Source organism: Rhipicephalus sanguineus, chromosome 6 (genome assembly GCF_013339695.2).
Source record: "Rhipicephalus sanguineus isolate Rsan-2018 chromosome 6, BIME_Rsan_1.4, whole genome shotgun sequence".
Classification (NCBI taxonomy): Eukaryota; Metazoa; Arthropoda; class Arachnida; order Ixodida; family Ixodidae; genus Rhipicephalus; species Rhipicephalus sanguineus.
Window position 1 is genome coordinate 123533409 of NC_051181.1, and position 28000 is coordinate 123561408.

The following is a 28000-nucleotide window of genomic DNA, read 5'->3' on the forward strand; positions in this document are numbered from 1 at the left end:
ATTGCATTGGTGAAGGCAGTACGGTGTTTAACGAGATGATGGAACGGGGTGTTTCTGCAGGAATTTCAAACTGTTTTTTTACCTCTTTTGGAATGCTCGCTGCCAGCAGATAACTATCACAAGTAATTTGAGTGGGTCATTGAATTCGGTTCACAAAGAAGTACAGCATTACTGACTGTGTACAATAATTAGATAATTATTTACATTATAATTAAAGTTGATTGCTGTAATATACATTATAATGCATTGTAACACTTCCACTTGCTTTAAATTTGGTCGCCAGAATCATGGCATCAAATTGTGCAAATTTTACGCATTTTCAGACAGTTGATTATAGTGTGTGTCGAAAAGGGATATGATATCTTGGCTTCATCATATAAAACAATGGAATTGAATTATAGTTAACTGAATTGTGCATTCTGCAGGGAATGTGCCTTGTCCCATCATCTACGGCGCGGTCGTCGACTCTGCCTGCCTCTTCTGGGAAGACAACTGCGGGGAGCCCGGGGCGTGCCGCGTGTACGACCCGGCCAAGTTTCGCATGGTGTTCCACGGCGTCACAGCTGTCATCATGTTCGTCGCGTTCCTCGTGGATGCCATCGTCTGGTACAAGGCCAGCTCAATCCACATCCACGAAGAGGAAGAGGCCAAAGACGTCACCATTGCGACGGCAGCGAACGACGCGGCTTCCTCATCTCCGCAAGTCCCAACAGCGCATGCCGAAACCGAGTCGTGCGTGTGAGGAACGCCTCCGTCGCCACTAGAGTTCGTGGCTTTTGCGTCGGGACGGACAATGCCGCTGTTACGTCGGTCCTCCGACCCTTCTTGTTTTTGTTTCCTCCTATTTCCGGCGGAACCAGTTTTGAGCAGCGCTCGCAGAGTCCTAAGATCATTGGTGCAGCAGTTGTTCAGCCTGCGCTGCGCCTGTAGGACCATCGGTTGAAAAAAGCGGTCTGTACAGTCGTCTCAACGGTTTGCCGCGGCATTCGTGGAAGCCCGAGGCCGTTTATTTTGCCTGGGGACGAGAAACATCGTGTGTCCAAAGTGCCAGTCTTGCCTTGCGCTCTAGATGTAAGCGACCCCGCCTTTATGTGGTCACGTCCTTCTTAATCGAGTCTGGCAGTGTCACTTTCCCAAACTCCATGTACACGTTGTTGTCTGTTAGCATGGCCCTACATTACAAGGCTGGCCGTGCAGGTGACTGCATCATGGCAGGGGTGCAGAGCCAGCCAGCGGCTCTTTTTGAGAGTTACCTCACATAATCGGTGAGACGCGTAACTCTGGACACTTGCTGCATGCACGATTGCACTCTCTTTTGAAAGACTGCGTAGATTAGCACTCCACGAACGAACGCAGGGCTGTTGCCAGTACGGACTTTCACGGAACTTGTTGTTCTGGTTTGGGCAGAGAAGAGGAGGACCCATGTTGTTTACATCGCTGGAAGATCGAGTGCGCATTTGTTTTGTATAGGAATGACTCCATGCTGTGTGTGTGACACGCGCGGTGCAGTGGTGCGTTTGCTCCCGCAACTGCGGGAGACCTTGTTGCTGGAGCATCGCGAGAAAGGCAGCTTTTTCGAATGTGCATCGCGGCCTTTGTTGTTTTGGAGATCGCTGTTACCCCCCCTTTTTTTCTTTCAATCTAGAGTTGTTGAGGTGCTGAGTTCATTGCTCGACCGAAAGAGAGAGAGAGAAAGCCGAGTGAAAATGGTTTTACTGTAGTATATATTGCATTGCTGGGAGGTGAGTGTTGATTATTATTAAGCCGAGCGCTGGGCTGTCATCTTTGCACGCTGTTGGACAAAGAAAACGCACAACTATGGGAGAGCTTTGTTTCCTGTTCTATTTTTTCCCCCCTATTTGTGCATATTATGTCCCCTTCCCACGTTTATGAGTTTAGTAATATATGAGACCTGTTTGACGAAGTAGTGTTCCTTTTTCTTGTGGGTGAAATTCATCCAATTTGTGTTGTGCAGTGCTGTTCATTAGCTTCTTCGGACATCAGATGAAGCAACTTTTTAATCTATCACAGGCCCCAGCATTTGGAGTTTGTATTAAGTTAGCGCAAGTAACATTGCACCCAACTCCTCTGTGTTTCTGATGTCTGTTTAAAAATTATTTGTGACGTCTTATTACTGTTGGAGGTAACTATGAGCTTAGATTAATGATTGAAGTTGTAGGCTGTGCTTTCTTTAATAGTATAATTTGCACATGATGAAACAACACACATGGAAATTATGACAGATTTTATTGTTAAGCTCTGTAACTCAAAGTGAGCAAGCACAGTACCATTCGCCTACGTTATGTCTAAAAATCTACACCTACCCCTACGTGCTTGCATGCACTCATGCAAATCTGAAGTGTCAGTAATTTACTCCCACAAGGAAGAACTCTTCCTACTGTAGTCAGTTATTGAATTCACTTGGGCCTTAATTTTGCTTCCTGGGAAGAAATAACACTTGGGGTGCCTGTTTTTAGCTGTTTTTAAACGATGTTCCAGTGCATTTCTAGTGCCACTAGGAGTCGGTGCAGTCTTTTTTTTATGATAATTACACTTTTTATACCGCTGCATACCCAGACATTGGACGTTGCATGAACTTAGTGGAGAGCATTTACAGTTAACCGGTTGATCACGTGGTTGGGGAGGGCAAGTTAGTGGAATGGTTACAGTTGTGTTTGTGTACTGTTATTTTCTCATCAGCCGTGCTTCCTTTGCACTTGATATGTTTGCTAGAGGCACACTTTTGTAAAGCACAGTACGGTTTAGCATTATTGAACACACTCCCTCATACATTTTTACGAACAATCACAACCGAATTACAGCATAAAAGCATTACGGCTGGTCTTCACTTCGTGGATGTTAGTCTTAATGCGTTATATCAGCCTCTTTTTTTTTCCTTCTCACTGCGGAAGCATGTTCAAGTCATATTGGCTTTGACACTGGCTAAGGGTTCCCTTTAATAGTGTACTGTGCTGTACGACTCAGCATGTGCTGTGCACATTTGGTGATGCTGTTTCCTGAATAACGCGAAATGGTCCTCAGTCCATGCTTTTTCAACTGGCACGTCATCACCAAAAAGCTTTTGCCAGGTAGTATTCTGGCTTGGCTCGTTCACTCCCGGGTAATGGGCCGACTTGGCCTTCAGTAGTAGTCTGCATTTATTAGCAAGTTCATAGCAGTCAGAAATTGCCGTCCTTGATTGCCACACTAATTTCACCTGTTGTTACAATGCAACACTGCGACTGCTATATTTAGCTACACTTATTTGAATGAATTGTACATCTCACTTGCAGCCACGCTGAACCAAGAATATTCACTTTCTCGGTAAACGAAAATTGCATACTCTCGAATCTTGATATGATAAACTACACTCAAACCTCATTATAACGCAGTCACATCTGTCACTAAAATAACTTCGTTATATCCGAAAATTCGTTATAAAGGTTTATTGGTAACACTGTATCTGTGACAAGACTATTCTAAGTCTACTTCGTTATAACCGATAATTCGTTATATCCGTGTTCGTTATATCGAGGTTTGAGTGTAGTACGTAATGACGTAACAAATCGCGAGACATAGAAAAGTATATCTGGAACTTTTTTTCACTGATAGCAGCATGAATAAGTGCGGCTTATATGTCCGACATAACGAAAATAATATAACGTTGGATATAGTTTTGTTATAATGAGATTTGACTGTACCACCTGCAGCTTGCACAACTTCAATTGCAGCATTTAACGCCGAATCAGTCTGTCTCTCTTCTGTGTTGTGAGTTACAACTGTACGCACGCATAACTGTAATTGTACACATGTACTCCTGGCATGATGCAGGCTTACGTTTGTGTGATGTGGGTCATTGGTATTGCCTCCCTGTATGCCATTGTAAGAGCATACACGTGTGAATACCGATGTGTGAGAGTTTACTACCACTTGGCGTGCTTTGTCGTGAGCATTCCCTCTCCACAAGAAATCTACAGAAGAAAAAAAATGGTGCTGTTGATGAATCCATGTTAACAAATCAAAAAAGGATCGTTTTTGTAAATATGTATGTGTGTCTGTAAATGTGTATGTGTGCATGAGTGTTAGTTGTTGCTGGAGATGTGTTATAGAGAGTTTTATAACATGTGGCTTAAGAGACGTCTACACAAGAAAGAAATTGAGCATTCTTTTTTGGCAAGCCTGTTAAAACATTTTTCACCAAAGAAACACGTCTGCTTACAAAATATGAATCATGCCACGCCGTTAACAGTGAAAAAAGTTCTTTTTTGTTCTTCGCTTCTGCTGATAGAATGCTTCTTCTTTAAGGTATGTTTTTCATAGTATTTAACCAACGCTCTTACCATACATCTTATCATTGCATCTGTCCCACAGATGCACTTGGAATTCGACGTAGAGTATGCTTTTACACGCTTTCTGCATTTTTTTTTCTGAAAAAGCACTTCCTTCATTATCATGTTAAGTAGAGCAAGTTTTACTACTTTACAGCTAGTAAAAATTCAGTGCATGAAAGCTGGGACATCAAAGAATATGCGCACATGGACTGAACTGTCAGTGTTGTCGTGTGCTGGAGTGTACAAACAGCTTCTGCAGTGTTCGCATAGAAGCAGTTATAACACAACAGAAAGCAGACTTATGTTCTAAATGCCCGATCTTGGTGCCTGCTTAATGCACGCCTTACAGCATTTTTATTTGTAATGTTTTCGCTTTTGTTTATATTTTCCATTACACAGATGTACGTTGAGCGCATCGCACACATCTCTAATTACAGCAAACTTGATTGTGAGGCCAAGTTAGTTGTGTGCCTCTCTTCAAGGAAACCTTATTTTTGTAAAAAAAGAAAATGCAAACAAACATGCAAAGTGACAATGTGGTATAGTATGCCGGATTGGCTGAAAGTCGCGTGAATAAATAAGGTAGTCTTATGATCTAACGAGAAATTGCCGTCAGAGGCATCAATATTAGACACTGCGAATGGAAGTGAGAGTTAACAGAATGTTTGATTTCCTAAGGAAGAAGAGTTTGTGAAGGCTTAGCTAAAGAATATAGTCACATCGTTCATTCAGGTGATGAGTGTCATAGTGCTTTGTTTATACATACCGTTTCTTTTGAAACGCACATGGTGCTGTATACGACGCTGACGTGTTTTAGGAGTTTTCAACGTGGTTATTCCGAGGAAGTCGTTTTTCAGCATGTTGGTTATCGTTTTTTTTTTTCTTTTTCTTTTCATTCTGTAGCATTGGCTCTTTATACCAAATATACTATAAATTTCTTAATGCAAAATTGTTAAATGGATCATTTGTTGTCGGAATTGTGAACACAAAAATAAAATACACCTACTGACTCTTATTGCCACCTATTTGTGTTTTTTGTTAGCAGTTGGTCATTAAAAAGCTGGTTGATACAGTAAATGATGGCAATTTTTTTCAAGCGTTTATATATACACACATATATATATTAATAAAGCCTCAGTAAAACTACCGTAAATTGTAGGAAGCCAAAAATTTTTGGTACATGTAACTATTACTGTGTTACAAGTCCATATCCATCCTCGTGGATGACACTGACCATCAGGGGATGAATTACATATTTCGGTATATCCACATTACTTCGTATAACTTGTTTGCTTGCTCCAAACAGGACAAGTCTGAGGAATGTAGAATCTTGAAATGATGTGAAATTGTTGAACAGGGGATGTCACTAGATTCAATGGTTCAACAAGGCACGAAGACAAGTCCTCTTCTAGAAATAATAGCTCTAGGCGACATTCCTTCTTTGACGATTTCTCATCACCGTGAAGCCTATGTGCTGCTGCAGGAGCAGCGACGCAATTTTAAAAAATATTACATTGCATACAACTTGTGTTTGTTTATAAAGATGTCAAGCAGCAGGCTTTGCGATTTTAGATGAGGGTTTACACAAACTTTTAGGAAATTCGCGAAAATGTCAGGCTAAATCTAGCGTATACATTACTGCACTTAGTTGACACTGCAAAAAAAAAAATGCATACTTGCCAAATTCTCTAACATTTCATGTATTCCAGCTCGTTCTTTAACTTCACCGATTTTACACTGTGTTTTCTAAAAACGGAGATCCTGACCACGAAAAATGCTTTAAATTGGCAACGAGATGAACGCGGAAAAGTTTCTATGGTACCGGCGCCACCCTCTTGTATGCGGAAGACGCTACGTCAAGCTGGGTTCCGTCGCCATCTTCCTTTAACTGGGTGCACCAGTACGGAACATCACGGCGACGGTGAAAACTTGTTTGGGTTGTTCCTGTGATTGCATCGCAATAGAATGAAAGAAACGCGGGTGTCAGCAGGGTGTAGGGTTAGGCGCAGATTCAGGTTTGTTGAGGAGTGGTTCTGCGCGGGTGATAGTGATCGATAAATAATTTTAAGTATAATAAACCCTTGTCTCAGTGAGCAATTATGTGGACACATTTCTGTGGACACAGGCTTATTTTCGCCGTTTTCCGAGACTGCACTGAACGTAAACGAAGTCGGCGCAGCGCGCGCGCAACTGGATTAAATGCGAAGCATTTCTTCGAACTTCTGCGAGTTTGAGCGTGTCTGCAGCTGCCTGCCTGCCTGCCTGCCTCCCTCCCTCCCTACCTACCCATCCACCCACCTATCTATCTATCTATCTATCTATCTATCTATCTATCTATCTATCTATCTATCTATCTATCTATCTATCTATCTATCTATCTATCTATCTGTCTGTCTCTGTCTGTCTGTCTGTCTGTCTGTCTGTCTGTCTGTCTGTCTATCTATCTATCTATCTATCTATCTATCTATCTATCTATCTATCTATCTATCTATCTATCTATCTATCTATCTATCTATCTATCTATCTATCTATCTATCTATCTATCTATCTATCTATCTATCTATCTATCCATCCATCCATCCGCCTACGACTTTGGGCTCTCCTGGCCGTTTTTTAATATGCCACTAACTCCCCGGCGGAAGCGAAACGGCTCTGATTGGTTGCGGGCGTAGCGTGAGGGCGCGCCCACGCAGTTGGAATCGTGCGCCAATGACAATTTGATCTTTCGATCCTGCCGCAAGTGCGTTTTGTATGTCGAAGTGCAAGTTAATTAAATGTTTAGAGCTTTAGATGTTACCGATACTTTGCGTGGAGCATCAATCGGCACGTTTCAATGTTCGGCTCTCTGCCAGATTTATTTCTTTACTGCGTGTGGATACGTTTGACAACGCACTGCAGATATATACATTCAAGATACGACTTTAAAGTCAAGCCGTGGCACCATCATTTACGTGCATGCAGCGCAGCACTCAAAACACGTAACCAACTGAATACAACACCGGATCTTCTAAAGATGACGCTCACGCTATCGGAATGCGATATTTCTTTTGGACGTCGAGCGAAAAAAAAAAGAAAAAAACGACGGGGACAAAATAAACCAGAAACTCCGCAGCCATCGGCAATACTTAGTAAAACCTATTGCACCCTTTTGAAACCTAATATGGCATTGTGTAGTGTGTACCTAGTTCTAATCCCATGGATAGGATGCCACACGGCGCCTGTGAACTTAAATTATTCGTACCTACGAAATTACATTAACCAGCCTTCCTCAGAAAGAAAACTTAGGCAGTGCCACTTGCAAGCGTGATTCTTGTGCATAAACTAAAAAAGCAAAGCGCTCCAGATTCCACCTCTCTACGGCGGCCATTTTGCTGCCGGCTTGGTGTGCGAGACAAGCAAGATAAAAGAACGCTGAACAAACAGATGCGTGGTTCTCTTTCGCGAAGCTCAAGTCGTGAGAGGCGGGCACGCCTTGGACCGGTGCATGGCCGTGCCAGAGGGACAGTGCCAAGCCTCGTGGAACGCGGCGTGGTTGGAGAGCGTGACGTCGACCCGGTGCCGCGTCGGCACCAGCTTGTAGCGGCGCAGTCGCTTCTGCAGCTGGGGCGAGTCGCACAGCGTCATGGCCCAGTGCACGAAGAACAACTGGCTCCCCAAATACTTGCGCTGGTCTGCAAATCGCACCGAGGGCACGGGCGAAACGCGCGCGGACAGCGCGAGCAGCGCCGACGGCTGAACCAGCTCGCGCAGCTGCTCCGGCATGTGGGCGTCGTACGGCGAGACGCCCAGGCGACGTGCCAGGCAGCGCAGCTGGACCGGCGTGACGCGCAAGAGTTCCTGCGGCTCGCCGGGCAACGCGGCGCGGAGGAGGGCCTCGACCAGAGGCGCGGCCGCCTGAACGTCGCCCAGGGGTCGTTCTTCGAGCACGGTCGACAGCGCGGGCGACACGTACACCACGTTGGGCTCGGCGAAGTAATCGGCGCGCATCGAGAAAGGCTCGACTTGGTGCCGAGAATCGAGGCCGTCGTCGGGGCTCGCAGCCAACCAAAAGGCGTTGGGTCTCGCTGACTGCACCCGGAACAACGTTTCCAAGACGCCTCCGTTGGTGCGCTCTGGGACGGGGCCTCGAAGGCAGTGCTGTTCCCGCTGCGAGCTCGTGTTCCCGCCGAGCACCAGGCGTGCCTGGAGCAGCAGATTGGCTCGCCGCAGACCGACACCCTTCTCGCGCCAGGGTAGGGTCTCGACCACGGCCGCGGTTGCGCGTTGCGCGGCTGCAAAGAGCGCGTAGGCGCGGCCTCCGTCGGCTGGCGGGTGGTACTGTCCCTGGCCTGGCTGCAGCCCGGCGAAGAAGCGAAACGCGAACGGGTGTAGGTGGGCGAGCAGCCGCAAACAGCCAACGAGGCGCGGAGACCCCGCGTCAGCCCACGGGGCTAGCGGAAGCAAGAAGTGCGCCTCGGCCGGTAATAGCGGCGCCAGGTGAAGTAGCACCCTGTAGCCGAAGTAGTTGAAGATAACCGCGGCGCTCGCATTGCCCAGGGTCTCGGTGGTCAGGGCCAGCTGCTCGGGCTCGTGCACCAACAACGTCAGATTGGCCTGTGCCAGCAAGGCGGAGTCGTTGCGCACGATTGCCACGTATTCGGCCCAGTTCCAATGGCGCGATGCCGGTAGATCGCCGAGCCGAATCAGCCTGGCGCCGTAGACGAACGCGTCGCGCGGCTGCGCCCTTTCCAGAGCTTGTTCCAGTCGCACGATGGAGGCCGCCGCTGCGCTCCACTGCTTGGCAGCGTCGCTGCTTTCACCGCTCTCCATGGTGGTACCGCTTTGAAGGAGGCCCAGTGCCTTCTCGACGGTGCGCACGTAGCTGCTCAGTTCGCGCAGTGGCAAGGCGAGCTGGTGAAGGCGTAGCGGCAGCGGAGTGCGGTCCAGCTGCATCGTGACGCGGCCGTAGTGGCGCCGTAACGAGAGACGCGCCACCGGGAATACACCTATCCGAAAGTCGATGACGCCGGCCAAGTCCCAAGGAGACAGGTCCAGAGGTTGAGCTCGCACCAGGGGCCAACCGGCGAGCCCGAGACTTCGCAGGAGGTGGACCACGTGCTCCCAATCCGCGTCCGCTGTCGGAGCCGTACAGGCGCGGTACAAGTCGAGCGCTAGCAGCGCGTAGTGCCCCGGACAGGATCCTCGAAGAAGGGCTTCCGAGATTGCCGGGAAAGCGTACAGCGACGCGTTGAGCCGCGTCGCGAGTGACAGGACGGCCTGTTGGTGTAGCAGCGGCCGTGCGTGGTAGTGTCGCCCGCACACGAAGTCGTAGAAGCTGCGGCACTCTGTGCTCGCGGCGGCGCCCCAGCTGTATCGACTGGCTTCAAAATCGGGGCGGCTGTCCTGGCAGGACGACGTGTTACAGTCGGGTCGCGGAGGGTGCGGTCGATCGCGGGCAACGGTGAGCGACAAGATCACCACGCCGATGCACGACAGGACGCCGACGACGCCAATAGTGACGGCGGCTCGGTAGCGCGTTGGCATCATGGTGAACCGGATGGAGAACGTTCTCTGATACAAGGGCCCGCGCCACGAGCGCACGCGTGCTGCCAGCGACGATGATGATGTTCCTGGGATGATTGGCACCTACCCACTCGGGGGGATCAGACAAGAGTCGGGCGGATCATATTAGCTAGTCCGAAATTTTTAAGGTGCTAGCAGAGGCTGCAGTGTCAATTAAAAATGGAGGGTTATTGGAATTAGAATGGAGAGGCTGCAGTGTCAATTAGAATGGAGTTTTAGTCTCGACCATGTTGCGTAACCTCCTAAAGGATCAAAGAAAATCATTATTCCAGGAGGACATAACTTCAAAAATATTAGCGGTTGGTGTGTCGAATAAATCGATTTTACTCGCATATGAAATTGCTGCCGGTGGTGATGCGGGTTCGATTTTCGTTCTTTACAGGCCCTTGTTTCTAATAATTGTGGGAATCTCAAGCGCTCCAGGAACAAGGGATATGACAGTGCAAACAAACAAAAGAACACCCTCAAGAATACGCAAGAGCACCCGCGTAGGTATGTTTAGGTGCTCACGAAGAACACCAGGTGGTCAAAATGTATCCGGAGTGTTCTACTACAATGTACAGTGTCAATTTTTATGAAAGGGAACACGCGAACGCGTGGCCTGCGCTCTGCGACGGCTGCCTCTAGCTCCGTCAACCGACAGCTAACGAAAGCTCGCCCGCTTTGGCGTCATCTATTGGCAAACAAAATAACAAGTCATGGCCGGTTGCCATAGAGTTAATATACTGACTCTAGAGGAAAAGCTCCCCATAGGGCCCATGCATTGGAACCTATAACCGCATGGGTTCCGCCATGATGGAACAAAACGATCGTTGCCAGCGTTGCCAGACCCTGAGACGCTCGCTATATTTGACGGTGGTAATCAGTTTTAATCTACCAACCTAAGCCAGCTACGCGCTGTTCAGAGAACATCAGCTGTGTTTTGATGCGTGAAGCCGTGTGTTAGTGTACGGTTGTCTGTGCAGCTGGTCCGGTTGATAACAGTTAAAATTTCCACCTGTTTGTGCATGGTTTTTACTAGGCACTCCCTACGAAAGCTTCTCCGTTCGCTGGCACAAAGGTCACTCGACAGATTCGCAGCTCGAAGCAAAGTCCGTAGGCCGTGGTCGCGCGCTGATTCGACTTGCAATGGCGAGACACCTGTATCAACGTTCTTTTTCAGCTCATTGCTGCCGTACTTCAGCGCAGAGAGCCGTAAAGCAGAACAATGTCGATTGCAGCATGCAGCGGCGAATGTGAGTGAGACATCTCCCGAAAGCTTCAATCGAAACTAAAGTTACACGGCCCACGAAGCTTTATCGCCGTTAAAAAGTATAAAAAAAATCGGTTGCGACTAGTTCGTACTTTCAGGGCTTGTCTCATCTCTTCTTTGCCGTCCGTCCTGGTTTGCACTGATGCACTGAAGTTTCCAGCTCGAAAGAAAAAAAAGGGCTGTCACATGAAGTCCAGTGGTATGCGGCGACAGAAGACGCACACAATGGGACACTATGACAACTACGAGATACACGTCGCGAACGAAGTTTCAGGGGCTTTGACACGACGCGCAAACCGGCGCAATCGGACGCAAGCACACACTCCCGTACTCGCGAGTGTTGATATGGTGGTGCCATCTAGTTAACCCGCCTGCAAACGCTCTTTTCCGCGCGCAGTAAATTTCATAAATAGCCGTCGTATTCTTTCGTAGAAGTATTCAAAATAAACACAAAACAATATCCGCAAGTTTTTAATTGTGCAGGTGCTTCTTTAGGATTGATATGTGATGGCAAGAATGACAACGTTCCAAGATGTCAGCGTTCTTGTGGTTATAGGTCTCGCGGCCCAGCTTTTCCTCTAGAGTCAGTATATTAACTCTATGCCGGTTGCGAAGCGCTTTTAGATAACGCTGCATCTCGGCTCGCGTAACGGGTGATGCAGGCAGCGCGTCGTCTGCCTGTCAACAAATCGAGCGTGGCGCGCCAGCACTGCGCGAGCTGCAGGAATTGCCCTTAACGCGATCCGAGAGGCAGCGTTATCTAAAGGCGCTTCTCAACCAGCCATGATTCGTTATTTTGTTAGCCAATAGATGACGCCAAAAGCGGGCAAGCTTTCGTTAGCTGTCGGTTGACGGAGCTTACGGCAGCCGCCGGAGCGCGCAGGCCATGCGCTCCCGTGTTCCCTTTCATAAAAATTGACACTGTACCTCGTAATAATATCGCGGTTTTGGCACGTACAACCCAGAATTACGTATACATAATCGTTTGCTGGCAGTCCAGTTGGTGAAGCATCGTTCGTGATAGTGGCAGTATACACACACGTCCCTCGTGTGGCCTGTCCCTTCGTTTTTCCTGTGCGTGTACGCGCCGTCATCCTTATCAACAATATTATTATCTATACATTGCAGCGCCGCCTGATCGAAGGACCACGGAAAGTGGCTCTGATCCGCGGCTGTACCTGAAATAAGGAGGTCGCCAAGCTGCGGGAGGCGCATAAACGCTTGCTGAAAATAAATGCTCATGTTCTCACCGGCCGACCCAGCTAGCACGCCCGTGAGGCGGCGTCGAGGCAAGCCCTTGACGTCTCCTCATGGGAGGTCTAGGCCCGGCCACCTAAACTTGCTTGTTTCTGTCAATGAAGTCAATTCCTTCTCCTCCTTCTCTGTATTTCAATAAAGGCATTCAGTATACCCTTCCTGAGGTTACACACATTCCCCTGGGTACTTCCAAAGTACGTATACTAAAATTGGAACTATCCCCTGGCCCGCCGGAAGCTTTTGAAGGGGAAAGGATAAGAGTGAGGGTGAAATACTATGTCTTTGTGAGCCTCCTCATTAGGACATTGTCATAGGGTGCTATCCCGGACATTGTTAAATTCCGCCATCTTCTCCAATTTCTTAATGACGGCATTTTAAGCCAATCAGAGTTGATCACTGGCGGAATCTGACAATGGCCAGAATAGCGCCCATCATCGGTATGTTTGCTCCGCCGTTGAAAATTCTTTAATCGAATCCAGGGTTTTGATATTGATTCTTAATTAAATTACCGTTATTAATTTGTATCGATTATTCTAAAGCCCCCTTTTTAAAGACATACGAATTCTCTATGTCCATTTTTGTTACACTGTCCGCTTCTGGGCCAATCCCTCAAAGTGGTTGTTGATGATGATAATGACCTCTTGCTGATGGCGCTCACCGACAAAGGGGGATGGGCCAAGAACCGGGCGGCAGGATCTTTGAGTTCAATACTTATGACGCTAAAGACAAATGCTGTAACTTTAGACTAAAAGAAAAAATAAAAACATCGCTAATACTTGAAAATTCCATAGAGCAAACAGTCAGACTATCAGAAGTGATGTTTGACGGATGTAACAACGGGTTGTAATTAATAATGAAAATAAGCCAATTGAGCCAGTCACGTAGGATTTCAACTTCAACAGTGCTCTATGGTCGAAGTTGATGTTTATAGCGGAAGCCGGCCTCTATCTGTGTATTTAACTATGTATGCCGTTGGGCAAACTCTCAAAATTAAAAAAAAAAAAATTCAACTTCAACTTCGTCGCTGCGCGCGGGGCGCGACTGCGCGCCGCTGCAGCGGCGGCTTCTCTCGGCTTTGCACGCGAGCAACGGTGCAAGGCCGAAGTGCGGTGTTCTTGTGACGGCCGCCGAGCCAAGGGACATTTATGTTGTGCTCGGCCGCCGACTCTCAGGCCAAGCTGCTGCCATCGGGCATGAACGTGAGTGCTCTCGGCTGCACGACTTGCGCTTTCTTGCGTGCAACACATGTATGTACCGAGCAACGTCTCGAGCAAGCGCAATACGATCATTAGTGGTTGAGACTAACTCCATTTTAACGCGATAGCGTTAAAGAGCTCGTTTCGCAGAAATATTGGTGTCGGCGTTGTAGTGGACGCTGAGTGCTTTGTATAGTTGCTAATGGATGGCGCTGTGGGCATGGGAGCGACCCCTGTCATGAGATGCATAGGACGGGGACGGATCGAATAAACGGGGGCATTCTTGTTGTGGCTACGAGCCGTGCTCGTGTCTTTACTGGGCGTCTCCGAACATGGTGTCAGAAGTGGGCGACTAATGCGCAGTTATGGACTCGACAGACCCGACAACCGGTGCAGACACTTCCAAGCTCAACGTTGTGCGCGTCGGTACGCCGGGACTTCAGCCTCCGTCGCCGTTCAACTTCACAAGCCCGGGGGAATGGACAACATGGATAACAAGGTACGAAGATTACGCCTTTGCTGCAGGGCTCAACACAGCTACCGACGAGGTGCAAGTGCGAACACTCTTATACTGCATGGGTTCTCAAGCACGTAGCGTCTTGTCGTCGCTAGGATTGTCTGCTCCAGAAAATCTCCCGTTTGCGGAAGTCAAGGCTAAGCTCACCTCGCATTTTGTTCACCCTGTCAATGAGATTTACGAGAGCCGTCGATTTCACCGCAGAGTACAACAACAAGGCGAGCCGGTGGACGAATTTTTTACGGCACTTCGGAATCTTGTCAAACGTTGTGGGTACAACAACGCCGGGGTCGAAGACCGACTTGTGCGAGACAAGTTTGTCGTTGGATTGCGGAACGAGACGCTGTCGGATCAATTGTGTCGATGTACTAAACTTTCGGCAGAGGAAGCGTTGTGCCAAGCGCGTATTCATGAAGCAGCCGAAAAAGAGCGTCAATCCCGCGCAGGTCTCGGCGAGAGCGGGGCTTTCGACAGCTTAAACGTGGACGCTGCGCAACGCGCGAAGAACGCGTCACCGCGTCGCAGCAAGTCTGTGCAGCCAACTCGGTCTACTTGCGATTACTGCGGCCGTGGTCAACACTCTCGAAAAGAATGCCCAGCTCGCAAGGCCACTTGCAATTTCTGCAAGAAACAAGGTCACTTTATTGCTGTTTGCCGGGCCAAGCATCGGAAGGAGCTGTTAGGTTCAGTTGAACTTCACGCGCTCAGTACGCGTCGGGCACGATATGCCGACATTCATGTGAATGGTCACCTCGCTCACTTCAAGATAGACTCGGGAGCAGAAGTAACGGTGGTATCGCCTTCTTTCCCAGGATTACCGGCCGTTTTGGATAAAGTGAACGCCGAAGTGTCTGGTCCTGGAAATCAAAGATTGTGCGTTCTGGGAACTTTCACTGCTACTTTGCAGTGGCATAACAGGGTCTCTGTGCAAAGACTGTATGTCATCAAGAACCAGACGACACACCTTCTGGGATTACCGGCAATTGAAGACTTGGGCATCGTTCAGTTTTTGGACTCTGTGGAAGGTATTCCGTCATCCCAAGCTAGAATTTTTCGTGGCCTCGGGGAAGTGCAAGAAGAATACCATATTCGCGTTGCTCAAGACGCTCGCCCCTTTTCATTGAGTGTTCCTCGACGAATACCTCTACCGCTACTCGAGCAGGTGAAGAAGGAATTGGATGAGATGGAAACCCAAGGAGTCATTCGCAAGGTTGACACGCCTACCGCATGGTGTTCAGGCCTCGTCGTTGTGCCGAAGCCATCGGGCGGGTACAGGCTGTGTGTCGACTTGACGAAGCTTAACAAGGTTATCCAGCGGGAACGCTACATTCTGCCAACAGTGGAAGACATCTTAGGCCAGCTGGGTGGGGCACGAATTTTTTCTAAGCTCGATGCAAGATCCAGCTTCCACCAGATCAAGCTCACTCGTGAGAGCGAAGAACTGACAACATTCATCACACCTTTTGGCCGCTATTGCTACAAGCGTCTTCCCTTTGGCATTGCGACAGCGCCCGAGTATTTCCAACGCTTCATGTCAAGATTGCTCGAAGGCATCACTGGAGTCGTCAACATGATAGACGACATACTCGTCTTCGGTAGGAACCGTCAAGAGCACGACGAGCGTCTAGCTGACGTCTTGGCGCGTTTGACTCAAGCGGGCGTCACTCTTAACGAAAAGAAGTGTCAATTCAGAGTCTCTTCTGTCAAGTTCTTAGGAGTTGTCGTCAGCCCGCAGGGAATTAGTCCAGACCCGGACAAAGTGAAGGCTATCATGGATCTTCCACCACCAATGGATGTCAGTGGTGTTCGTCGATTACTTGGAATGGTAAACCATGTGGCTAGATTCATTCCAAACCTGTCTGAGATCTCTGCACCTATTCGTGCTCTCCTCAACAAGAACAACGCATGGAGTTGGGGTTACAACCAAGAGCAAGCGTTCAAGAACATCAAGTCTTTGCTCAGCTCTGACGTATGTATGGCTATGTACAATCCCCATTACCCAACTGTAGTATCGGCTGACGCAAGCTCTCATGGCCTCGGAGCCGTCTTACTCCAGGATCAACCTTCGGGAATTCGACGTGCTGTCGCCTATGCTTCCAGATCTCTTACTGCTACAGAGGGACGCTACAGTCAAACGGAAAAAGAATCTTTGGCTGTCACATGGGCTGTCACCCGGTTCGACCAATACCTACGCGGACTAAGCTTTGAGGTCGAATCCGATCATCTTCCGCTTGTAGCCCTCCTTTCAAGTAAAGATCTGGACGTCTTGCCACCTCGAATTCAACGTATGCGGATTAAACTGATGCGCTATCAGTTCTCTGTCAAGTATGTTCCTGGAAAACTGCTAGCTACAGCCGACACACTATCACGAGCGCCTTGCGACTTGCCAACTTCCAAAGTGGTCAGCAGCTTGGAAATCTATATAGGGGAAGTTCTTAAGGATCTACCTCCACAACTGGCAGGCCAGCTTGACGAGATCCGTCGTCTTCAAGCTCAAGATAGTGAATGCTCTTCGATTATCACTTATTGTGAGAGAGGCTGGCCGTCCAAGAAGAGAGTTCCGACCCATTTAGCACCATACTGGAAGGAGCGAGAAAGACTGAGTGTATACGATGGGTTACTCTTACTGGATCGCCGCATTGTCATCCCGTCGCCTCAACGCAAGGACATCCTCTCACTGCTGCACGAAGGTCATCAAGGTGTCCGCCGCTGTCAAGAGCGCGCCCGAGAGTGCGTTTGGTGGCCTTATTGCAATCAGCATATCGAAGACCTTGTGACTCAATGTGCTAAGTGTGCTGAGACTCGAGCCGTGCGTTCTGAGCCACTGATACCAACGCCAACACCGGAAAGACCATGGCAACGCCTGGGAATCGACTTGTTCCACTTGGAAGGACGTGACTACGTCCTGATTGTCGACTACTACTCCAGATTTCCCGAAGTAGTCACATTGGGAACTTCGTCAGCAAAAGCGGTCATTGCTGCCATCAAGAGTAGTTTTGCTCGCTTTGGGATACCAGACGCTGTGCGGACAGACAACGGACCTCAGTTCGCGTCCCAGGAGTTCGCCAACTTTGCACGAGCGTATGGATTCTGCCACGAGACCAGCAGCCCTCGATACCCTCAGAGTAATGGGGAGGCAGAGCGCATGGTGCGCACTGTGAAGGATATGCTGAAGAAAAGCTCGGATCCGTACCTCGCCCTGCTCGCATACCGAGACACACCTGGAGTTTCGGGCGTCTCTCCAGCTCAGTTACTTATGGGGAGGAGACTGCAAACTCGTCTTCCGGTTCTGCCGGAACGACTTCTTCCGGCCTTACCTAATCACGAGGAATTTCAAGCACAGAATACTGCTCCGAAGTTGCAACAGGCGCAGGACTACAATCGCCGTCACGGTGCCGCTCCTCTGATTCCTCTCAATATAGGGGAGGAAGTGTGGATAAAAGATATAGGTTGCAGCGGTCGTGTTCTCAGCCCAGCTCAGCGACCAAGGTCGTATGTGGTTGAGACTCCCAGTGGTGTTGTCCAGAGGAACCGTTGCCATCTGGTGCCGTTCGTGGCTGACCAAGATGCCCAAGGACAAACAACTATGGCTTCATCACCAACGCATGGAACCTTGGCTTCAAGTCCACCGAGAGCACCAGCCTTGAGGTCATCGCCGGAAGCATCCTCACCAAGTGCTTCATGCGCATCCCCTGTGCCTGTGCCGCCTGGAGAGATGCCTCCCTCGCCTGATGTGCAACTTTACCTGTGCAAGCAAGTGTGCCGCAGTGTGGTGAACCTAAGCGTACGCGTTGTGGCCGTACCGTGAAACCGCCGCGCAGGTTGAACCTGTAACTGTCCCGGGAGGGAAGATGTAGTGGACGCTGAGTGCTTTGTATAGTTGCTAATGGATGGCGCTGTGGGCATGGGAGCGACCCCTGTCATGAGATGCATAGGACGGGGACGGATCGAATAAACGGGGGCATTCTTGTTGTGGCTACGAGCCGTGCTCGTGTCTTTACTGGGCGTCTCCGAACAGGCGTCAGCGATTATCAGCGAAAAATCAGCGTTGTCCGTGAGCGAAAATTCGAGATGGATGCAAATAAAGAAAGAATAAAATTCTTCTCTTTGAGTCGAAATCGAACATAGGACTTCTGCGCGGCAAGCAGGTGTTCTACCGCAGGGCCAAGCCCGTGCTCGAAATTGTTTTGAAAAAAAAAAAAAAACTGCATGAATGTCACGTAGTGGGGAGTGGTGTCCTTAACGCATGTAAAACTGCGTAGCAGAGGCGAAGAATCGAACCAGGGATCAAATCATGTGAATAGGGCAACGAGTGGTTGGTTTAAAGGCCCAGCGCATACAGGCGTACTTACTCATCGTTATCAGCAACAGCATCAACAGCGTGTGCACGTGCGCGTGTTGCCTTATACAGACACGTACAGTGGGTACTATACGCCAATTCGCAAAGCGTAGAATTATGTCGTAGTGGGCACTTCGCAACTGTGCTTGCAGTAGGCATTGTAGGATAGTTTGAAAGGGCCGATTTACAGGCGCACAGGCGTTCCTTACGGCACGGTTGAGGTGTCCACCGGGGTGCCCCCAGCCTGAACACAAGGGGGGTCAGGACGGCCCTGACCCCCCCCCCCCCAAGATTTACGCCAATGTCTGTAATAAACGCGAAATTTCGCCCTCAAAACATAGTTTTACGAGCAGAGGCATACTTTTTAAAGCTTTCAATGTAAAACTATGCTTCATAGTGACTCATAGTGACTCGTAGGACTCGTAGTGACTGCTTCTTGTTCTGTCCACACAGGAATCCATAGCAAAATCTAACGTTGCGGTCTATTTGGCAGAACAGAGCCGCGATTTCTTAGTCGTATGACTTGTGTTCATTTCTTTGCTACAGACTTCCTCCGCTCACGCGTCCGGCTAATACGAAAGGTAACTTCGCCCGACCGTCGCTCTGACCAATGACGAGGCGCGAAAAGGCATTGGTATCGGAAGAGGCATCGATACGTGCATAACCAAGCTGTACACAAAGGTGCCAGCGTGAAGCGTATATACTACTTCGTTATAACGAAGTTGCACCGGTACCATAAATTAGTACGTTATATCCGATGTTCGTTGTAACAGTAAAGGTGAAAATCGGCTCTAACAAATCAACACTCTGGCTCGCGGAAAATCGTAGATACGAAAACGCATTATTCTAGGCTTCAAACTTGCTATAACCGAGATATTCCTAACCTGTCTCCTTGGCATGCCAAACTTCATACGGTGGCGCAACCAGTCAAATGGTTTTTATTTTATTTTTTGCTCTGGATGACCAAAATTTCCGATAAAAAAGCGTGGTTGTGAATTGTCTTGCAATATTTATTTTGATTTCTATGCTACGTTTTGAGTTCTGAGCCACGCGCGAACCAAACATTCCTTCGATACAGCCGATATCGCGGTGGTTCTCGTGTTTTCAGTTTCGTTTTAAAAAGAATAAATGTCACTGAAATAAGGCGGGACCAACCAATGTTCGTGGTTGGTTCGCTACAGCCGATAATTCGCAATATCAGTGTTCTTTATAGCGAGGTTCATCTGTGCGCATATAGAGCGAAAGTGTAGCAGTAATTAGTTGGTTTATTTATGTTTACGGTAGATATAGCCTGATATGAATTATGTATATTTGGCGTTAGATAGGCGCAATGTTGCCCACAAAGCAAAAGAAGAGGCGCAAACACGTCGTACGCGTACACTTTTGTGCTGCCTTATGGATTTGCAATTAAAATGTGCCGTATACTCACTGGGCTTAGACTTCAACATTAGCAAACCAGCCATGAAAGACACCAAACAGGCAAGTTATTAAGGCGAAAGATTAAGCCTTAGATGCCTCATGAAACACAAAAAGTTACAGTCGGCGTCGCCGTCAGCACGAATGACGAATGATGCGAAAAAAGAAACCATCACGTGATGACGTGACCCTATGACATCAGCACGACGTCAAAAATGACGAAATCTGTGACGTCATCATGACGTTACATAACATGACGTAGTCGCTTCGTCACAGGTGTGCCGAACCTGGAGGCACGTGTGATGCAGAAAGCTTGAAATACAAAACCGAGGCAGTGCAAAACCAATAACGGTGCTAGGTTCAGAAAGATTGCTTACGCCTTCGAGTCATATCTTAGGCGAATGCATAAGGAACCCTGTGAGTTTCTTTGATAAGGTCTAACTGGCACTTGGTTTAGGTGGGTATGAGAGGAACAGCAGAGGAGGGGTACGCCGGTATTCTGTCGATGAACCCGAGCGTCGCGTGTTTCAAAACACGTGGCACTAATCTCGACAACTCTGTGAACGCGAGCAAAGAGCTATACCAAGCCACGCTTACCACGAATGCGACTATTTGAAAACTCAAGTACCCTTTGAGTTCTCTGCCAACGACTGGTTATCGGTCGGTAACAGGTTTCAACGAACTTCCGCAGGAGGATTCCCAGAGCCCCGGCTGCTCGTACCACGGCGGAGGCGGCCGCGTGCCGCCGCGATCCGTGTTGCGTCAACGACCGCTGGGCAACTTCCTTCAGCGTCGGGCACCCACCGCCAGGGACGCGTTTCCCGAGACCGAGATCATGTTCCCGCTGCTGCCCGACAGTCGGATGGACGCCTGGAGTGGCAGCTACCCGCTGGACAGCCCTCCGGGCACTCTAATGCGCCGTTCGCCCAACAGCCGGACGCAGGGTCCCAGCAGCTCGGCAGCGCGCAACAGGACGCCCCGCGATGGCAGTTCGCGCCAAGGCAGTCAGCGACTGTATGCGACGCGTGACAGCGGACCCACGAGAAGCGTGTCTAGCGGGTTCTTCAAGAGGATCTTTCGGGGAACGCCGAGGAAGTACTCGGTGCGTGCGCATGCCGACAGTACACTGTAGTGTTAGAGAAAAATAAATTCAGGAGCCCTTCCGCCGATAGACAAGGGCTCCTGAATTCGCCGGTAGGGGATGACTTGTCCCCCGAAACTTCCTCCCCGATATTCTTTCCCTATAGATAAAGACGTACTTCTCGCCCGAAAGGTCTAGCTGTACTCTCTATAGCGTATGCAATCGTTCGCTTGGTTGGTCGGTCGGTCAGAAGCCGGCTGAAACTTGTTGGTGATATCAAAGAGCGGATGTTAAGAACACGCAGCCGTAGCGTCGATCTTGATACCATGTGCTGCTGTCGCGGTGAGCAGAAAAAGAACATGCTGCGGCGTGTCGCACACTGCTGCCTCTGCAATGCAGGTGCCGCCTGAGCCGAAGGACACCTCTCCAGAGATGAGCTTCAGCGAGGTGATGATGCGCTACCACCAGCAGTCGCCCGACTCCGGCCACTCGTTTGGCTCGGCCACTAAGAAGTCGACGTCGGAGCGAAAGACGATGCCCGAAGTGGTTCCTGCAGCGCCTCCACCGGCGCACAGGTGCGTGTGTGCGGCTGTAGCTTGTGCATAGACGTGCAGTGATTCAAATACAGGCCCGTAGCCAGGAATTTTTTTCGGGGGGGGGGGGAGGGGGGGCACTTGCTGAAAGCCTTCACTACTTGAGAAAAAACGCCTCTATTCATGATTTATTTTCGATAAAACACCATGTGTCATCAAAATTGCGGGGGGGGGGCCCTGCCCCACCCCCGGGCAACGGGCCTGTTCAAACATTCACTCACTAATCAATCAATCAATCAATCAATCAATCAATCAATCAATCAATCAATCAATCAATCAATCAATCAATCAATCAATCAATCAATCAATCAATCAATCAATCAACAGTTTTATCTTTCGCCAAAATAATGGAGACGCCGGGAAAAGTAACAAGCTAACGTGTGTAGTAAATGTGAAACTGCACTAAAGTTACAGTCTACAAAAAGTTAAGGAGGACGCACGGAGCGAAGATACAACGAGTGCAATTTTCATAATTATGCGAAACCGTATACAGTAACGCAATGCGAAATTTTCTGTATTAGTAATAATATATGGAGCTTTATGTGTCAAAAGCACGATATGATTGAGGGTCGCCGTAGTGGAGGGCTCCGGAAATTTCGACCGAGCGTTCGTTAACACGCACTGACATCGCGCAGTGTATACGGGCCTCGAGCATTTCGCCTCCGTCGAAATGCGACCGCCGCTGCCGTGCGGAATTATCTGTGTTAGAAAACTGTACACTCGCGGTAACAAACATCAAGCGCACTTAGCTTATCGTCCAAACCGAAGAAAGATTTTAAGTTCTACTATTACATAACCCACAACCACTTGTTAGCGTGGATGGGTGCTGCAAACGAAATAGATATGGTATTGCAGGATAAACTTCTGGTCACGAGATCTCCTTATTTATTTATTGGTCGACAGTGGCGTAGTTAGCTGGGGGTGGCTTAATAGTTAGACCCCCCTTCCCGGCCAGAAAAAAGAAAAATCTGGTTAAGCCCCTGTTGGACCACCGTGAGGAATTGACATCGGAAGTTCGAGACGGCGTAGCAACAGGGAAGCACATAAGAAAGTTGATAAATGATACTTAGATTACGTCACTGCGAGCATAGATGTCCATTGGGCACATAAATACTCGAGATGTATGCCCATATCTGCACTTTGTACCTCACTGTCACTTAGAGTGCAAGACGTCGTTTATGTGGCCTGCTATTGACTCGCAATCTTGTTCTCTCCGTGCGTTACATGTATTTCATCGATTTGTCATTGTTGTTTCTTTTTTTCGCAGGAAGAAGCGATTCACCGCACATGAGAGGAAGGTTAGTTGATTTTTTTTAATGTGTTAATTATACAAAGCGCGATAGCAAACGATGATGCTTCAGTGTGTGTGGTGTATGCACGTCGATGATATTTCTTGATTATAGATATTGTTGGGCAAGTGACACTAGCTTCATAATGGCTCCATGCATATGGCATTGGTCTGCTGCAAAGTGCGCACGCATTGCTGCGGGTAGCGATACGGTATCTTCGGAAGCTAATTTTGTGGAAATGAAGGATGGAAAGGACGTGGTGTCAAACTACTAACGTCCAGTCGATCAGCCGAACTAGGTTTCGAGTTGTCATGTTGTTAAAGGACCCCTAAGCAACCTCTGAAAATACAAAAGAACGAGCGCGTTATTCTCTCATGGCGTTTCCTGTCTTATCGGCACAATTCGTGACGTCAGCAGTCTGTTCGCGTGACGTCACGAGGAAATAAGCTCTCGATTGGTCCATATGCGAGAGATATCAGTTGTGAATTGTCTCCGACCCTGATTTGCCACTGCAGTCGCACGCCCATTCTGCTTTGTATCGCTTTACTGTCGTGCGCGATCAACTGATTTCACTTCATTTTGGGCATTTTCGACTGAGCAAGCAGAGATAACAGAGCGTAGCCGAAATGCGCGAAATCCCAGGCTCAACGCTTAGTGCGGAGTGCTGGCATTGTCCACGTGTTTTTATGAGAAATAAGCAGCGAGGAGGAATAGCGTTTGTAGGAAGGGTAGCGTGTAGAGAAACCACTGTCTCGTCTTTGAACCCGCAATGGTCTAGGGGTCCTTGAACGTTTTAGTTTAACCAGCGTTTGATGATTACCAGCTTACCGGAGCCGTAACACACGAGCAGCCGGAGTGGTGACGTCACACGGTGGCACAGAACTCAACTAAACACAAATGCTATTTATAGCAGTCCCTGCTAGCGTAAATGTTAACGGCGTAATCGTATAGACGCTTTTCTTTTTAAAAACCCTTCTTTTTACTGCAAGAACGCAAATAAGATGCGAAGTGCCACCAGGTATCTCTATCGGCATCCGGTAACCCCGGTATTGCGCAAATAGTTTTGTGTACGTTGGAATATCGAACATGCTAAAACTGTTAAGTGTATACATTGCCCCCTCCCCCTTTAACTAACGCGTCGGCACACACACACGCACGTACACACACAAGGGGTACCCCCCCCCCCCACTCCTAATTCCAGTCCTGCTTATGCACTCTACCATGGTCTGGTAGATAACTGAAACTGTAAAGAAAGAAAGAAATAAATAAAAAAGAACACCAATGCTGTCCTCCAGGATAAGCTGTCTCACAGATTAGCATCATTAGCTGCAGCAAATGGTGTAAACCCAATATTTCATACATTTGCAAACGAAGCGGACAAGCTACAGGATTTAAATAAAAATAGAGAAAAAGCGACGTCCACCAAGATAAACTTACTCAGTGCATTTGAATAGATACGGCACTTCGTCAGTATGGGCTACGCGACATGTGCACAGCCGTTCCAGACATGGGCATCAAGGAGGCACACAGGAAAGCGATGAGTGCGCAGCAAAACTCTAGCGTGGTCTTATAATTCGTGCTGTAATAATAATAATAATAATATAATAATAATATAATAATAATAATAATAATAATAATAATAATAATAATAATAATAATAATAATAATAATAATAATAATAATAATAAAAAGCCCGAAACAAAATTGGCGCGGAAACATGCCGGGAAGTATAGGCGGGAAAAACCATAGAGTTAGTCTGTAATGACTCTATGGGAAAAACAGGCGGAAGAGACATACACACGGGAAGAAACGGCGGCACATCGTTTGGATGGTGCGCGTTCCTTTCTTTTTCTTTTTTTTCTGTCATTTTACCGGTCAGATTTCTCGATCAAGCTACGGCAAATGGGAGCATCTTCGAAAAAAAAAAGAAATAAAAACGAGCGGAGCTACACAACTTCGCATTTCGATACACGCGTAACACACCGTATACTGCACGAAAAACGCCCAACGTAACGCAGAAACGCGACGTCTACAGTACGCGTACATGCGTACTACATCAAGAGAGATTACGCGGAACACACTACAGTTCAGGAAAAACACCCCAACGTAACGCGCAAACGCAGTACAATATGCGTACAGCAAGCGTAAAGAACCCTTAGGCCTAACATAATCGACAAGCCTCTCCAACCACGGCTTGTAGAAATCGTAAAACTCGTTTCAGCGTCATAGCGTAACAAAGGACGCAAGAATTTTGAAACAACTCCATGTGCAAATAACGAAACATGACTTGCAGAGCCAAGGATTGGAGAGTATGATTAGAGTTCAAAGCTTGAAGTAACACTCACCCGTCAAAAGATGTCGACGTCACGACCCATGTACTACTTACGTACACGTAACGTCGGCTTATCGCCTTATCGCTTCGATCCCGAATGAAAACGCCACAGTTCAAACGCCTTTGTCTGGTAGCGCAGCACAGTAAAGTTGTCCACTTGGTGTTACCACGCGGAGCATAAAACATAAGCATGGCGGGAAACAACGCTTTTCGATGCCCCGACACCACTGCTATGATCCACCTCGTATCGGTTACAACTTGCAAAATGACAATACGTCATTCGCGTATTAAGTTTGAAACGCAGCAATCTCCTTTAGACTGCTAAGCTCAAGTGGGCTGTTAAGGACTGTCAGGGCTGTTAAGGAAAATACTAAACGCATTAAAACACGTCCACCTCGCTCGCTTGACTCCAGTCAACTGACGTCTCTTTCCCCCAGACTCTTCAGACGTAACCAACGTAACGGGTGGAGTCCCTAGACCGACTGCGTTCGTCGCCACCAGTACTCCAGCAATCGAGGGATCATTATGACACGTAAAATTACCACATGTACACACAAATGACATAAGGGGGACAGTGACACTTCAACGCGAAGCGTTACTTACGATGGCTTTGTGAGCTTGCAAGGGTTTGAAGGGGTTCGCTTGAATTCGGTTTGACATTCGTGCGGAACGAAATATTACGCGGAATGAAAGGACCGCACGCGAAAGTGTGCCAGTGTACTGACGGTTGTCTTCGCATGAAGGCCTTGTTACATTAATAAACGAAAGGCTTCGCACAGGGATGGAAGTTTATTCAACATGTCTTATAGTAAGTGTTCCGGGTGTCGTGTCGGGTGTAGTACATGCGAGTATATATATGCTGGCAAATATTTCCCCCTCCTTTCTTACTGCGTGATATTGTGCGCGCGTTCTTGCTGTTATCGGTTGACTGAGAGGCGCAGGTCTCCTATTTGCCACGAGGTAGAACTGAAGATGGTGGTGGAGTTGGTTGAGGTCTAGGAGGAAGTTGGAAGCCGTGTTAACTGTGCATTGAAGGAGGCACATAAAATATTTCCGTCATTGTCGTCAAACTTTGGAGGTGCACTTAGAGATCGTTCACTCCAGTACGAAGTGTACCCAAGGTCCACACACAAAAAAAGAAGGAAAATATCATAAATATGGCATACCTTACATAGGGTAGAGGGGGAGGGTAACGTTACTTTTCCCTTCCCCCATAACATACGCCTTTGTGTTGACTTCGTGTGTGTATGTCGAGCCACGAGTCTTGCTTTGACTAACATTAATTTACGCTCCACTGAATTAGTAGCCCGCGCGACATGACCAAAAAATAAGACACATTTAACCTCCTGACATTTACTTTCAAAGGACACACGGGTGTAATCTCACCAATGACCGAAAGACAGCGTCGTTTTGCAGTCCTTGGAATCACCAAGGCTCTACGCCCGCGCAAGGGCTCTTATCAAGACTTCTCTTGTTTCCGCAAGGTGCACAATTTACATCCATGAATCATCGCAGGGATAAAATTTAGAGCGTTAACAAAACGCCTTTAAGTTTTGAGGCTAATGTCATAGGCCTAGCAAAGGGGGTGAGGTGTCGAGGGGTGTTTACACCTGCCTCAACAAGTAGCAGTATCATAGAGGCCAGTGTTGGCTAATGTTGGATAGTGTTTTCATACGTTGGTTAAATAACGGAATTCCAAGTAATGCTTATGGACCATCTGACAATTTTCCAGCAGGCATTCTCTATGCAATTTTTTCTTTTCAATTATCATTATTAGTTTTTGGCATGCAACAAACTTTTGCTATCTTCGTGTGTTAGCTAAAACGGCCTCTTTCGATGTGGAGAAGGGCTAGATGTTTGGAAAGACGCTAGCTTCAATTCCTGGCGCAGCGTCGTGGGAGGGGGGTGGAGGAGGAAGGTGAAAGATAGAAGGGAGAGTGGAAGGAAGATGCCATTCTCTGGAGATGATGTGCCCGCACCACAGAGCGCCAGGTCGGGTATCTCATTCCCCATTATAAGAAAACCGGCCGGAGTGCACACAATGCACTGGGAATCGAACTCAGTACATCCCGCTTTGAATGTGGAGAGAGAGAGAGAGACAAGCAAATTTAATAAGCATATAAGGCTCCCTGGTTACTGCGGGTGGAGCCCCTCGTCCAGAGCCCCACTGGCAACCGCTGTTCGCCGGGCCTGGTCAAGGGTCGCCAATGGGCCTCCCAACTTATTAGGGTATTGGTTTGAGCTAGTTATTGTCAGTGATGCATGACGTCGTTCCTTTGCGCTAAATCAAAGGGAACAATTAAGTGCACAAAAGGATGAAACGTGCATAAGCGCAAACACGTTTGTGCACGTTTCATCTTTCTGTGTCCTTGTTCACTTTGATTTGGCGCAAAGCAACGACGTTATGGTTTCCCAAGTCCAATTTGGAGAGTCGCGCCTCACACGTCCAATTCACGAGTCTGTGGACGCTATATACGACTTCAGCACGGCTGCGGTTTCTCCTGGTTCGTAGATGGTGTACGTGAAGATCCTGCAGGACGCCCTCAGCAACCAAGACGCGTGCCCCAACAGCGCCCTGATGGTGACGCCCGACGTGGAGAACGGTTGGTTCCTGGTGTCCTTCCACGTCTGGGTGCGACACGACCACCAGCCACTCAAGGACGCCGTGGCCGCCAAGCGTTTTCCCAAACCGGGCGCCACATACTTCGTGCATGGCGGCACGGGCACACTCTGATGCCCGGCCTGTCGAAACACCAGAATAATAAAGAAGACTCGACGATTTACTTGGGCACGACCGGTTTTTGAAGAGCAGGAACGACTGGGGCAGCGTATTGC

General features: G+C 48.3%; 2 protein-coding genes across 6 annotated transcripts in view; both read left to right on the forward strand.

Moving 5' to 3' along the window:
• The window catches only part of LOC119396324 (solute carrier organic anion transporter family member 74D), a 192552-nt gene extending 187206 nt beyond the window's left edge, over positions 1 to 5346 (forward strand). For all 5 annotated transcript variants that reach the window (XM_049417039.1, XM_037663490.2, XM_037663491.2 and 2 more), the window contains one exon: positions 426 to 5346. In XM_049417039.1, coding sequence (XP_049272996.1) covers positions 426 to 742 — 317 coding nt within the window. In that variant the 3' untranslated portion in view covers positions 743 to 5346. The remainder of the gene's footprint in view (positions 1 to 425) is intronic.
• An 8054-nt stretch (positions 5347 to 13400) lies between these two features.
• LOC119396325 (uncharacterized) lies at positions 13401 to 27949 on the forward strand. The gene is made up of 5 exons (XM_037663494.2): positions 13401 to 13601; positions 20562 to 20972; positions 21351 to 21526; positions 22812 to 22842; positions 27678 to 27949. The coding sequence occupies exons 1-5, from the start codon at positions 13548 to 13550 to the stop codon at positions 27897 to 27899; spliced, it is 894 nt and encodes a 297-aa protein (XP_037519422.1). The 5' UTR covers positions 13401 to 13547; the 3' UTR covers positions 27900 to 27949.
• Positions 27950 to 28000: the final 51 nt, after the last annotated feature.

Bases quoted from the DNA above. Each gene is read 5' to 3' on its own strand.
- LOC119396325 (XM_037663494.2), top strand. From the start codon at position 13,548: ATGTTGTGCTCGGCCGCCGACTCTCAGGCCAAGCTGCTGCCATCGGGC. The intron at 20,973-21,350 runs GTGCGTGCGCAT...TCTGCAATGCAG, and splicing joins GAACGCCGAGGAAGTACTCG to GTGCCGCCTGAGCCGAAGGA. The intron at 21,527-22,811 runs GTGCGTGTGTGC...TTTTTTTCGCAG, and splicing joins GCGCCTCCACCGGCGCACAG to GAAGAAGCGATTCACCGCAC.